Below are 15307 nucleotides of genomic sequence, written 5' to 3'. Positions count from 1 at the left end.
GTATATGGTGAAGACTTAAGGTCACGGTATCTTAAGTTACAAATTATATGCTGCTGAAAACTTTAATTTTCCTGGTGAAAATAGCAGGCTCCTTTCTGGGAGGGCCTGGGACTGAGAAGCCAGTTTGCAGCTCTAGCCTCTGTGCTCTCAGAGACCACATCAAAATGGGAGCCATCATCACAGACCCATGGTTCTGAGCAGAAGTGCCTCTGACCTCCAGACGTCTGGGAAGTGGTATTAACACTGTGTCCATCTAAGAGGCAGCCAAGTGAAATGTATGTACAACCAAGTAAATAGCTGCACATGTTCTAGGAGGGCAAGACCTCTCGGTGGGTTAGTCCCTCACTGCCACGCGCAATGACCTGAGTCAGTCCCCAGAACCCACATGGGAGAGGAAGAAAACCCATGACTACAAGCTTTCTTCTGACCTTCACACACATGCTATGGCACATGCACCCACACACAAATAAATAAATAAATAAATAAATAAATAAATAAATAAATAAATAAATAAATAAGGAACATAATTGTGTGTGTGTGTGAATATATTTCTTTCTGTCAGAAGTTTTGCTTATAGCAACGTGGGAAAACGTTTACCTAAAATTCATTGTCCCGGTGAAAAAAATGTACCAGAATGAATATTTAAATTGTTAAAACTGTAAAAAAAAATTGGTACAAATACTACTAGCAGGAAGATGTAGCTCTGCTTAACACTTCAGCCTCCAAGATGGCAGACATTCAGTTGGGCATCAACATTATTTTAACACCTTTTCCTTCTTTCCTAGAGGGAAAAGTCTCAGAGGGATCCTTGCCTGACTCTTGGGAGCTCTGTGGATGATTCTGACTGACACATTGATTGGCTTAAAAAACACTAGGAGATTAGAGGGCCCCTTTGGGCATGCCTGTGAGAGTTTCCATGAAGATGTTTCCAGATAAGATCAGCTGAGGTAAGGAAGACACATCCTGACTGTGGGTAGCATCAACCCCATAGGCTGTATCCTAAAAGGGAGATAGGAAAAGACTACCCCAACAGCTACATTCCCCTTTCTCTATCTCTATCTATCAAGATATGATCAAGCACCCTTGAACTCTAGTTGTCATAGCCAGCAGCCATTCCTGACACCATTCCTTCCCAATCATGGGGGACTGAACCCTCAAACCCTGAGCCAAAATTAGCCCTCCCCCACTGAGTAGCTCTTCCTAAGTATTAAATCACAGCACTAAAAAACGTAACTTACACAAACACATGGACTTGGTTCAGATGTAACTTTAGCAAGTTGCATCATGACTTGGGTGACTGAACCCACGGCAGTCGACGAGGGAAACACATCTCTTTATGCAGTCCTACTATGTACTGAACATACCTGTATTTCTTTCCATCCAAAGGTTTGCATTGACTAATAAGTGATTCATAGTCTAGAAGTTATGGGGTAAGGGATGTTGAGCGTGTATTCATGTTTACATGTGCGAGTGCACATCTCTATCCGGGTCCATGAGCACATGTGTGTATGTGTGAAGGCCAGAGGTCAAACTTGGCTATTATTCCTCAGGAGCCATCTGTCTTTATTTCTTTCAAAATGTCAATTTGCTTACTATGTCTCTTTTTAAGATTTATTTTATAAATGTGAGCATTTTACCTGAGTGCATGTATGTGCAACACCTGGTGCCTACCAAACTTAGAAGAGGAAGTCAGAGCCCCTGGGACTGCGGTTATAGATGGTTGTAAACCATCATGTGGGCGCTGGGACCCAAAGCCAGGTCCTCTGGAAGAGCAACAAGGTTCTTAACCACTGAGTCATCCTCCAATCCCATACTTGCTGTAACAGAGTCTCTCCTGTAACCTGGGCTTATCCATGTGGCTAGGCTGGCTGGCCAGCAAACCCCCAAAGATCACCTTCTCCTCCTCCCCCATGCTGGGATTATGAGGGTATACATTAAGCACAGATTTTTTTCCTCATGCTTAAGGAAAAATTTATTTTGTTGACCTGGCTCCTGCCTATCGTACATAAATCTCTAGTGAACTGTCACATATTTTATTGAGGGAGGAGGTTGGTTGGTATTTGCTTGGACAGGTTTTTTCATTATTGGAAAATTTACTATTCCATGTTTTTAGGTATAGGTCATATTTAGGTCACAAGGGATACAGATGCTAAAACATTACTGCTGAGAATAAGACAGGTGAGGGCAGGGAGTAAGCCCTTGGGAGTCATAAATAGGGAAGAGCATGAAAGGCAGAGGGAACGGCAGGTACAGACTTGAAAATGGAGTGTGCCGTTTAGGTAGGAAGCCTGCGTGGTTGCGGGGGAGTGTGTGCAGACAGCGTAGAAGGTATAAGGAGATTACTGTATGGGGCAAAGCTCTCTCCTCCCTCTGGGCCACTGTGTCCATGGATCCGTGAGTGTCACCTGCTTCTGAGCCTCACCTGTCTGCACACACTCTGCTTTGGCAAATCTGGGTCCGTTCACCGTCTTCCTCAAGAGGCACCTGTATCGGCTCCATCCCTAATGAACAGAAGGTAGAGGCGAGCTGAGCATCACAGAAAGCAGATGACTGTGCAAGTGAATGCCCAGGGTTATGAAACACATTAATTTTAATGACATTGGGATTTGGTGAGATGAGGAGAGCGGCTGGCTCTGAGAAGCTGATAGCACTTTCTTCCTCACTATCAGCACCACAATGAGTGCTTCAAAGAGCTTCCTGGTGTGACAGCTATGCTAAGTCATCACACCCACCCGTCCCCAGGGCCCTTTACAGATTTCTCTTTAATAGATTCCTCTGCTCTAGGAGTCCTCGTTTTGAAGACATTGTTCTCAAAGCTACCTAAAAGCCTTTAGAAAAAGACAAGTAGGTGGCCGTACTGCCCCGAACGCATCTGATTTCGTCTGCTCTAGGAAGCTCAGCAGGGCCAGGCCTGGTTGGCACTTGGATGGGAGAAACAGACAGGGAGGATGATACCGTAAAGATACTGGTGGAGAGTGTGCATTTCCAGAATCACATCCGTCACGCATCAACAATCATTACTGCTTTTGAAAAGTTGCACGTATGGGATTGGAAAGGGATTCCAGCATTCTTCAATTGCTATATACACTATATATACTCAGGACTAACATACACACGTAGCAATTAAATAATAACATATTAATATCCTGGGTACATGGACTTGAACAAAAGGCATACAAGAAAAAAGAAAGACTTCAACATCAGTAATAAGAAACAGATACAAGAATACTCAACATGATACTATCTAGGCAAACCCAGCAAAGTGTTAAGACATATCACCACATACTCCTTTTTTCTCAAGGCAGAAGGATAATTCCAGACAAGATAATCCACTAACATATCACACAAATTAACAGATGAGGATATCCAAGAAAGTTTGTGTCAAGAGTCCTCCAAGGCCTCCTTATCTAATGGAGAGTTGGACCCTGAATAGAGAGGAAAGGACAACAGCACAAGAGAAAAGCACTGTGCCCTTGAGAAAAGGCAGAAGGTGAGCCATTTCCAATAGGGCTTACTACTGTTTGCTCCATGCTATCAAAGTGCCTTGGTTGGGGAGGAAAGTCGTAGTTCCCGGAAGCTCTTTCACAGCAGAGCAGAGCGGACTGTGAGGCAGCCACAGCACTTGGGGCCTTCCAGTCCATTGGTAGCTGCAGATTCTATCAGGGTTCCGGCACATTATATGGTATAGAAGCCAAGGTGTATCTAGGGTGATACTCAAGACACTGAAGAACATGAGGCCTGCGCAAGAGAGACTCATTCTATCTAAAAATACTAAGTAAATGAATAAAGATATAAACCAGCAGCAACTGAGCTGCCCCAGGAGAACCAATGGACAAATGCACCCTACGACACTCACACTTAGACACACGTCTCGGTGACACGCAGCTACTTGTCATGTGACATGTAGGACTTGGGTGGGTCATGCTGAGTGAAAGAAGTTCACATACTATAGATGTCCTTGACTCCACAGACACTTTGCTCATCTGACATTAAGGGTGCTGAAAGAGAAGCTACAGCAGGGGTGGCACATGGGCTTCCCTGGGATGACGAGATTCTGTACTTGAACTGTAGGGGGCGGTTACCCAAATACGCACATGTATTAAAATTCTTACAGTAGAACAAAGGGTCCGTGTCAATATTCACTTTGGAATATTCTGAATATCAATACTCAGAAATATTACCTATTGATTTAAGAAAAACTCAACCATGAGACCAGAAAAAACACAGGCAAAAAACAAAGTCAGGAAGACAAGGTTGTAGGACATCATAAAAGTTCAACCACAGTTGGGTAGAAACCAAGATATTCTACAAGTGGGGAGGAAAACGACCCAGGAGAGCTGTAGAGGATTTCAAATATATTATATTGTATTATATTATATATTATCTTATTTATTTATATAAATATTATATACTTATATAAATATATAATGTACTATAAATATATGTGTGTTATATTTATATATTATACTTACATTATACAATATAAATTATATATTTATAATCTCCCATCATCTTAGACAGTCACTGGACAGAGCTCTCCTATGTGTGGATGGCTCACAATAAGAAATCAAGAGGAAAGAACAAAGCATAAAACACAAAGCATGATGGGTAAGGATAAAGAATGAAAGTACAGAGAGCCCTAAGATCCCAGGCCCTCATTCCCTTACTTCTGACAAATTCCCCCAAATAAAAAGAAAACCACCCTTCTGTTGTCTCTCCTGAACATGGTTTCATTTACTTGAGGAAAAGGCCAACATTTGGTAGAAGAGAGGCCATCGGGTTTCCGTTTTGTGTGTTTTTAAGTCTGAGAATGGAAGCTGCCCTAGTGGCATCTGTGTGGAAATGAACCACTTCACACCTTCTGCCCTAGTGTGTGGAAATGAACCACTTCACACCTTCTGCCCTAGTGTGTGGAAATGAACCACTTCACACCTTCTGCCCTAGTGTGTGGAAATGAACCACTTCACACCTTCTGCCCTAGTGTGTGGAAATGAGCCACTTCACACCTTCTGCCCTAGTGTGTGGAAATGAGCCACTTCACACCTTCTGCTTTGATGACCATGACCTTCTGCTGCAGGTCGATGCAGGGCTGGATCAGGCAGAGCCGTGGCTCCTGCTTCTGACTCAGGCAAACGCCGTTGTGATTCACAACCATCCAGCTCCGGTCATACAGCAGCCCTTGGCTCCCAACGGGCCACTTAGTCACCTAAATGAAAGCAGAGGGTTTAGGTTGGGGCTCCTTGAAATTATTCATCTCATTACATCAAAGACTTTCGTATCATTACACAAATGTAGATGGCCTGCATAAATTCAACACATCCTCTCAAAGGATGAGAGGAGGAAGACACACAACAGAGGGAGCTTTGCAGTGCTTTGAAGTGTGGGAGTTCAAGACCTTCCCTTCAGGCTCCAATCCAGTGTCCACCCTTGGAAAGAAATGTGCATGCAAAACATTCAGAACGCAGGAGTCTACAGTAGCAATGCTCTGTCTTACCACAAGGCTACTATCCCTCCCCACAGGGGTCTACAGACCCTGCCTTCTGTGTAGCCTTCCACTGTAGTGGATGCTGGTCCAGATGTATCCTTACAGTGCACATATGTGACCATACTGAAATGGTCACTGAATTGGCCAACTTCTGTAGGATGATGTCATACAGGTGAAGGCAGGTACAAGATAGAACGAGGCCTGTCATTGGTCAAAAAGGAAGGATGGGTGGGAGAAAAGTTGGAGGGAAGAGGAGGAGACAGAAATGGGAAGGCAGGAGAAGCCGCTGAGAGAAAATGGAGATGGATGTTTAGATTCCTCTCCGCACTTTTACAGGTTGTTATGAATATTCTTTTTTTTTTTTGTTGTTCTTTTTTTTCGGAGCTGGGGACCGAACCCAGGGCTTTGCGCTTCCTAGGTAAGCGCTCTACCACTGAGCTAAATCCCCAGCCCCATGAATATTCTTAAGGGATGGATGTGTAAAGGGCTTTGTATGTCTAGGTCGGCAATTATATCTTATCAATTGGATCAGAGGTTATTGTGTTGTGTGGTCTTTCATGTGGCGATTTAAGTTTAAGAGAATGTGGTGGTTGGAGACACTAGGCCACCATGGAATTGGGATGTATATTTCTGGCATGGTGGCCGCCTGCCTTGGGAACTAGATGGGTGGAGAGATTGTTACCAGGCTCAGAGAGAGGCCTTCAGCAGTGTGATAGGGGATGGAGGAAAGCCATGAATGGGTGAAGATATCTAACAGATATCTTGGGGCACTACGGTGCTGAATCTAGTGTGGAATAAAAAACAACATTTTATTTTTTATTATTTTCAGCAACGCACTTCAAAAGTGTAAGTTTTCTTGCTGTCCTAGTTTCAATTGGTATGACAAATACTCTGACCAAGAGTAGTTTGGGGGACTAAAGAGCTTATTCTAGGTTGGAGAGAAAGAAGGCTAGAGAGGAAAGGGAGAGTAGACCCCTTTAGACTACTTCCTGCTGACTAGGGATGTCAGGTTTCTTGGAGCAAGTCCAATCTGTCATCAGGATATCCCCAACCAGCACCCAGCAACCTAGCAACCCAGTAACCCAGCAAACCAGCAAACCAGCAACCCAGCAAACCAAACAACCAGCAAACCAGCAAACCAGCTAACCAGCTAACCAGCAAACCAACAAACCAGCAAGCCAGCAACCCAGCAAGCCAGCAACCCAGCAAGCCAGCAAACCAGCTAACAACCAGCAAACCAGCAAACCAGCAAACCAGCAAACCAGCAAACCAGCAAACCAGCAAACCAGCAAACCAGCAAACCAGCAAACCAGCAAACCAGCAAACCAGCAAACCAGCAAACCAGCAAACCAGCAAACCAGCAAACCAGCAACAGCAACAGCAACAACAAAAGCAGCAGCACCAGCAGGAGCAGCAGCCACTGCCCTCTCAGGGCTCTCCCATTTACACTCTCTTCCGAGTCCCCAGAATTAAACTATCTGTATCTGAGCAAAAACCACACCCCTGCTAGTGCACAAGGCAAATCATAATCACCTGCCGTGAAGTAGTCTCTTATCCCACATCTGGGATTAAAACAAAAACATATTCACATAACATAACTGGGTTTCTTAATCCAAAGTGATATTTCCTTTCCATGGGTAACTCTAGCTCATGCCAAGCTGGTAATAAACATTAACCAGCAAACCTGCACTGTTTGCTTTGTGCAGAAATTAAACACAAAGCATATCTATGTGCCAAGATCCTGTATGCCAATGCCATTCACAACCAAAAGGATTGGATTGAAGTCAGGCTATGCAGGAAGAGTTCCAATGAGGATCCAGTATTAATGGTGAAGCCAGAAGTCTTGAACCCATGACTCACTGCCATAATTATTTGCAACAAAAGCTGTTTGGGCAAAAGGGTGTGCTGTGTGACACACTGACATTATGGAAGCAATGTCAGGAGGAATAGAAAGCAGTGGAAAGGAGGAATGGTTGTTTTGGCTTCTGGGTTGGGGGTACAATCCATCATGATAGGGAAGGGATGATGGTGGGAATGGTTTGAGCCTGTGATGGCAGAAGTGTGAGCTGCTCACTCGTATCTCCACAGACCAGGAGGAAATGAAGAGACGGAGCCGACTTGAGCTGTAAATCTCAAAATCCACTTTCTTCAGCTAGAATCTACCTCCCAACGATCCTACAGTCTCCTAAAACAGCGCCACCAACTGGGAATGAAGTGAGATATGTGAGCCTGTGGGAGACATTTTACCTCCAGGCTCCCACAGAACCACCCTGGAAAGCAGGCTGGTAAACAGCCATCATCTCTATATGCCTTATGAGGAACCGGAGAGAGGGAGGAACAGTGCTCAGAGAGAAGAACAAGGCAGCCATTTCTGTAAAGCCCTTACCTCAAACGCAGCACAGGATTTGATGGGGTAGAGGTAAATGTTGGTGACAATGTGGGACCCAAGGTCCCCATTCAGGATACCTGCAACTTTCTCTTGAGGGATCGGCTGGATGCTACTGGCTTTGCTCTGAGACAGGTCCAAGTCCACGGTATTGATGTCAGGATAGGAGCCACTGGAAACTGCAGGGTCTGCGCAGGGACCTTCCTGAGGTGACTGACAGTCACTCTTTGAGGATAAGACTCCAGTGTCACTGGTGCTGGCTTGAGGAACAGGCTGGCCACCGGGTGAGCGAAGGTAGATAGTGCTGATAAACCTGAGAAAGGCCTGGGCATCTTCTAGTGTGGACATGTATCCAAAGGAAATCCTCACAGAGCCGGTGGGTCGTCCGTCTATAATGTCAACATCATCTCCACAGACATGACCAGCCTAGAATTAGTCAGATACATCAGCCAGGCTCTTTCTTCATGGACAAATTGGAAAAAAATTTTAAAAATAAATTGCATTTATTTTAAAATAAACTCAAGAAGACAGGATTGTTGGGTATCTGAGAAGCCATTCCTATTCTGCAGACCCAGGGAACCACTGCCTGGGCCTCACTTTAATTGGCTGTGAGTTGGACCTAATACCAAGCTCAAGGGCCTTTAGAGAGATTAGCAGCAATGCTTCATGAAGAACATTTTCCCAGAGGGCTCATCAGACAGACCACAGTTTTCAGAAGCACCAAGAACTCCACTTCACAGTGTTCCTGGGCTGAGACAGACCAACTGGGCTCCCTCAAACAGAGTATCAAAGGGAAGCAGCCATCCTGGCAGCAGCCCTTGGAGAGGAGAAAGACCCACAATACCAGGCCATGGTCCTTGAAGTCCCAGGCGAGCTCAAGTGCCCCTGCCAGGATGGGAAGGAAGGGGCACTCCATCTCCAAGCCCAGCTGCCTGGTGTTGGTGACAGGCCATGTGTACATGAGATGCTCAGGACATCTCCTTACTCCAGATTAACACTCACAGACATGAGACATAGCCTTCCATCACCATCCAAAACCATGGCCAGAGCTGCAAGCTCTGAGTTCTGTACATCTCGCTGCCTTCTCTTTCTTTTCGGTTCTCCATCTCCCCTTCCTTTCTCTCTCCCCGTCTCCCTTTTCTTTCTCCTTTCTCTCCCAGATAGAGATGATATTTTTTCTCATTTTGATTAGTTCTTTGAGAATTTTGTACAATATATTTTGAACATAATCACGCTCCTCCCCCAACTTCTCTCATATCCACTCCCCCTTCCCCAACCAACCAACTTCTCATTTTCATAAAGTTTTTTCAAAACATATATATATATATATGGTATTTCTTTTTATTTTATGTGCATTGGTGTTTTGCTTGCATGCATGTCTGTGTAAAGGTGTCAGATCTTCGAGTTAAAGACAGTTGTGAGCTGTCAAGTGGGTGCTAGGATTTGAACCTAGGTCCTCTGGAAGAGCAGTCAGTGCTTTTAACCACTGGACCAACTCTCCAGTCCCTGTAACCCCTTTCTATAAGCCTTTAACAAGTACAGCTTGTGCTGCCCATATACTCATAGATATTTGACTATCTTTTTTTTTTTTTTGGTTCTTTTTTTCGGAGCTGGGGACCGAACCCAGGGCCTTGCGCTTCCTAGGCAAGTGCTCTACCACTGAGCTAAATCCCCAACCCCGATATTTGACTATCTTAACTGGGGCATGTTTGACCTACCAGTAGTGTGCCCATTCTCTTTTTTAAAATTAAATCTAGCTCAGAGGCTGGAGATGGCTCTGGCCACACACACCTGGTAACCTGAGTTCGAACCCTGGAATCTTCAAAGGTAGAAGGAAAGAACCAACTCTAAAATGTTGTTCTCTAACCTCCCACATGCACAACATGCCCCAAGTGTCTACATATCTTGTATACACATATTTTACATTAATAATAATACTTATTGTTATAAACATAAATTATTATTATTATTATTACTATTAACTGGGATTTAGCACATGCATATCCAAAGAAACTCAAATTAACAACTATTGCAAAATACATGGGGCTCTTTGCCACTTGCTATGGTTTGAAACTAGAACACCCTGCCCCCCAAATAAGCTCATGTTTGACACCTGGCCACCCATTCCTGGGCACTATTTTGGGAGCTTATGGAAACAATGAGAGGTGGGACCCAGATGCCAGAAGCAGGTCACTGCTGCAGGGTGCTTAAAGACCTGTCTTGTTATACACGTCCTACTGCCCCACCAGTTAGGAAGTGAGCATCTCCTCTGCCACACTCCCATTGCCATGATGTCCTGCCCAAGCACTGGGGCCAAGTGACCATGACTGAACCCCCTGAAACCATGAGCAAAGCGAGTAGTTCCTCCCTGGGGAGTCATTTGCATTGGATGTTCTGTCAAAAACAAAAACAAAACAAAACAAACAAAACAAAAAACTGAGAAACTGTGGAATGGTTCAAAACAGTCCATGTGTTCCCAGGGTGAAAACTTCCACCCCAGGAGAAGCAGGGAGGGTGAGGATCCTGGAACCACAGCCTCTCAGCCTGGAGGGAAGCTAAGAGGCTGCACCAAGGAGGGGTGAATGGGCAAGGGTTGTAGCCGAATGCCTCCTACCAACAACGCTCTTCTGTTACATTTTCAATCCCAGGCCATCGAGAAAATCCTTTGGGTAAAGGCACTTGGCACCAAGCCTGAAAAACCTCGATTTGATTTCCAGGACCCACACGGTAGAGGGACACAACCAAGTCCAGCAAACTGTCCTCTGACCTCTACCCACACACATAAAAGTAATGTGACTAAAAATTACTCTCAAAACAGCGAACCAGAGCATACTTCCACAGAGCTAATAACGTTGAGTTCTTTCTATTTCCTCAGCCCCTTTTCTTTTCGGTCTATCCACACAGTGGGCCTGGCAAAGTGGTCCTGAAGAGACGGCCTCCACCAGGCTCAACGGCCAGTCGCCACAGCCTCGCTGACCGCAGTCTGTGTGGACTACAGGGTCTTGCACTGACCTGAAAATGTTTCTTAACCATCTCTTCACTTAGCCCCAGGTGCCTCTGGCAGGCCCCCAAGTTACAGAAGCAGCCAGTCCTCAGGTGGATGTTGTACAGGCTTGCCATTTTGTCCACCTGGGGAGAAGGTGACACAAAGTAAGTCAATGTCAGAAACGTCTGGTTGTGCTATGATTGCCTGGATCAGAATTTGGGAACAGCACTGAGCATCTCTTTCCTAACAAACAGATGGTGGGTGATGTGAGTCTGGGCCTTTGCTGTGTGACAGATATAAAGTGTTCCTTCACATCGACCACCACAGGCTGTGACCACGGTGAGGTCCTGTTCTGGGCAGCAGCAGCTTGCCTCACAGTTATACGACATCTATGTCCAGTTGCAAATTTCCCCAACTTTAGGTTCACATAGGATTGTGGTTCACGTGCTTGAACATTATCCAGCTGTTGGTGCTGTTCTGGGAAATCATGGGACCCTTGGTAGCTGGGGCCTCGCTGGAGGAAGTGGGCCACTAGCATGTGAGCCTTTGATATTATAACCCAGCCCTTCTTCCCTCCTCTGATGGTGCAGGCATGAGGTGCCCCATTACAAACCCCAGCCACCGTGGATCTGTCAGCCACCATCCCTCACCCCATATCCCTTAACCTGTGAGAACCTCCATCCCTAAAATGGCTTTAGGCAGGTATCTTATCGCCATGACAAGGAAAGTAACTGAGATAAGGATCTACAGGTTTACTCAGAATTTTAGAGCGTTCTAGAAACCAGACTCTATCCAGCTGAATTACAGAAGCACACTTGAGAACATATCAAATTCAGACCGAAGTCTGAACTAAGAGCCCGTGTGTTTCCACTGAGCCCCAGAAGAAAAGTGAGCAGGGCTGGGGTCATCGTCAACTCCTTCACATTGGCCACCACAGGCTGTGACCACACAGCAGACCAGACCCCAGCGAGGGCAGCGCCAGCTTGGCTCCCAGCCTGTTTCTCAAGCATCCTATGGGTGTTATGCGTCGTCTGTGTCTGCTTTCAAATTTCTCCAACTTGAGGTTCAGTTAGGATTGCTGCTCTCTGCTGCCCCCTAGAGGCTCTGGAATGTGCCCTGACTGGTCCAAAACTCGGGCTCAATCAGCCTCCAGAGTAGCACCATGCTACTACATGCTAGTACATAGCTACCTCACGGGAATGAGCTACCACCCCCTCTTCTGGTGTGCCTGAAGACAGCGACAGTGTATTCGTATACATTAAATAAATAAATCTTTTTTTTAAAAAGAAAAGGAAATCTCAAGAGTCAGAAAGACTTCCAAGTCTAGACAAGAACATCGCTGGTATAAAAGGGGCGGTATGAAAAAAATAGGAAAAGCTGGACCTCATGACTTGAGCCAGGTATAGTGGCTAACACCTGTAATTGCAGCACTGGGGAGGTAGAGACAAGAGGATTGCTATGGGCTACAGTGAGGCGCTTGCTCTCTCTCTCTCTCTCTCTCTCTCTCTCTCTCTCAAAAAAAAAGAAAGAAAGAAAGAGAGAGAGAGAGAAAGAGAGAGAGAGAGAGAGAGAGAGAGAGAGAAAGAAAGAAAGAAAGAAAGAAAGAAAGAAAGAAAGAAAGAAAGAAAGAATCAAATCCCACCTGGGAGTAGCCGATGATCTTCCCAGCATCATCCAGTACATTAAAATTGATGATTGGACCCTGGACGTCAGGGCTGCTGAACCCAGAGTCACCGTAAATGCGCACCACTGGGGCCCCGTTGGGATAGCGGAGGGAGGACAGGGCAGAGTGGGTAAAGTGCAGCAGAGCAAAGGTGTGCTGTTGTATGTTCACCATGCCACCTGGGGACAAGAGCACAGGAGACACGCACGCCTTAGACACAGACTTCACATACATGCCACTAACACGTGTCTAATGCGTGCCCCTTACACAGGGTCAACCCAGACCTCCCACTCGTAACTCGTGATACAGCCTTCCTTATGATGAAGTGGATGTACTCTTCATCTTTTATTTTACGTTTTGCCTGTGAACCATGGGGGTAATGTCTGCAGAGGCCTGACAGGAAGTCTGACTCCCTGGGACCAGAGTTATAAACCGTTGTGAACTGCCTGGTGGGTGCTTGGTATTGAACCTAGGTCCTCTGGAAGAGCAGCCAATGCTCTTAACCACTGAGACGGCCCTTCAGCCCCAAAGTTGGCACTGAATAAGTTTGTCTTTGTTTTTTCTGTGGAATATTCCCAGAGGAATTCTTGTTATATTCTTTTAAATATATCATCGTATACATTTTAAATTTGTACATAGATATATTCATATACATGTATATTTGTAGCAATATACATAAACTCACTCAAACATTCAGCTATTTAAAGCCTTTGTTAGCCTGTAGGGGAAAAATATAATATTTTAATCAATTTTTGCCCTTAATGATTAATTTTTCGTTGTTAATGGTTACACTGTTTTAACATAATGCATAGCAACTAAGTAGACCTACTCTCCGATGAATAAAAGCATGCTAAGCTAAGCAAATGAAATTACTGTTTATCATGTCTCTTAGATCTTAAACAAGTGCTTGGAATAGGCAAATTCATATAGACAGAAAGTAGATCCCAAGTCACTCAGGAATGGGGGAGAAGGGAATGAGCAGATGCTGTTTAATGAATAGAGCTTCAGTTTGAGATGATCAAAACTGTTCTGACTATGGACAGTGGTGAGCACTGTACATGACCAGTGGTGAGCACTGTGCAGATGGGATAAGAACATCAGTATGGTCAAATGAGCAGAAGCACTTGATGAGCAGACACAAACTCGCTGATCTGGAATTGATGCCTGGAACCCGTGTAAAAGTCAAATGCAGTGGCAGGAATCTGTAATCCCAGCTCTGTACAGTGTGACGGGCGGTGGTGGCTGAGAATCTGCAGAAGGTGGCAGGAGAGCTGCCCGGAGTACACAGCACAACAACAGAAAGAGCACAACAGACCTGCTTCAGGCCAGGGAGAAAGAGAAAACATAAAGCTTGCCCTTACACACACACGCACGCACGCACGCACACACACACAGAGATGCATGCACATGTACATGTGCACATGCACACACATGGGCACACACACACATGTGCACACACACAAAATGAATGGTAACTGCCATGCCACATAGTTTTAGAAGCTCTGGAAAGAATTTCCAAGAGCATAGCACCCCAGCTGATGCCTGGGACCTTGAGGTCAGGTATTAATAAGACCCGGATTTACGTTCTAACCCTCACGGGTACCAGCTTGCCAGACTGAGAGGCAGTCAGTCTTCCTGAGCTGCCACTCCACTGTGGGGTAATATGGCTGCTAGCAGCTCCCTTGTGAGGCCGTAGAGAGAGTCCGAGCAGGCGAGAGCTGGTAAGACCTCAGGGTGGGTAACACACCCCACCCAGGTCACAGGACTGTGCCTCCACCACACAGTTATTACTCTTTGTCTCTTGAGTGTTCCCTGTTAAGATGTGGTTGTGCCTGGAAAGGCAAAACTCAACCCTTCCCAACCCTCCTGAGTACACTCATAGCAGTTCTGAAGACATGTAGAGTCAGACTTCCGTGCGTGCAGATTCCAGCTACTTAGCACGTGCCACGAATTTCCCCAGACTTCGTCTCCTTCACCTTCAGCAGCCCACGCCTATACCTTGAAAGGACACAGGCAACAAAGCCTTAGTCCACCCGGGAAAATATGTCTACTGACTGACCTGTGAGGCGCTCCAGCACATCAAATCCATGCTTCAACGCTATTACATCAAGGAATGAGATGGTGCCGTCTTCGAACCTGTAAAAAACAAGTTATCGACCCTTGGCCAACACACTCATGTGCCTTCTGTGCTAGATGAGGACAGCTGGACATAGGCTGAAGTTAAGAAGCGCAAGGCCCTGGGTTCGGTCCCCAGCTCCGAAAAAAAGAACCAAAAAAAAAAAAAAAAAAAAAAAAAAAAAGAACTTCCTCCTAGGGCCTTGCAAAACTGGCTCTCCCCACCACGGGAGGAGTTTTTCATGCCAAGACCCACCTGGCTGCCTGTGGCCCTGACCAACTCTGAAGCCTTCCAAACTACTTCAGACTTCCTAGCGTGGGCTGCAGCAGTGACAGAGGGCACTAAAAGACACGAATGAGACTTGAAACATAAATGAGATACACTTTGCCAATCTCAAGAAGTTGGACAAAACTGGCCACGAACCCCTGAAATACCGAGCTCTGACCACAAGAGGGCACCACTGACAAATCATCGCTTTCGAGGATTCCACAAAGACCCTAGAGCCTCTTTTGCAAGTCTGTAGTTCCAAAACGCACGGAAGCACAGGTTTGTGTTAAATATGAAGATCTCATTAATATCAAAGACATGAGCCTTCCTTATTGTCAAAATGTTTGCTGTGTTTACATTTCATCAGCATTTTCTTTCTCATGGGATGGGTCACTGTGCCTCGG

General features: G+C 45.5%; 1 protein-coding gene across 5 annotated transcripts in view; it reads right to left on the bottom strand.

The window, feature by feature from the left end:
• Positions 1-15307, bottom strand: part of Mocos (molybdenum cofactor sulfurase) — a 45630-nt gene that overhangs the window by 13729 nt on the left and 16594 nt on the right. For 4 of the 5 annotated variants that reach the window (NM_001395671.1, XM_087593034.1, XM_087593035.1 and 1 more), the window contains 6 exon segments: positions 2423-2501; positions 5044-5206; positions 7872-8297; positions 10884-11000; positions 12500-12699; positions 14580-14656. In NM_001395671.1, the coding sequence (NP_001382600.1) occupies positions 2423-2501; positions 5044-5206; positions 7872-8297; positions 10884-11000; positions 12500-12699; positions 14580-14656 (1062 nt within the window). 5 annotated transcript variants of the gene reach the window in all.

This window comes from Rattus norvegicus, chromosome 18 (genome assembly GCF_021556685.1).
Source record: "Rattus norvegicus strain SHRSP/BbbUtx chromosome 18, alternate assembly SHRSP_T2T, whole genome shotgun sequence".
Classification (NCBI taxonomy): Eukaryota; Metazoa; Chordata; class Mammalia; order Rodentia; family Muridae; genus Rattus; species Rattus norvegicus.
The sequence above is the reverse complement of the archived record's forward strand: the minus strand, read 5'-3'. Positions and strand labels throughout refer to the sequence as shown.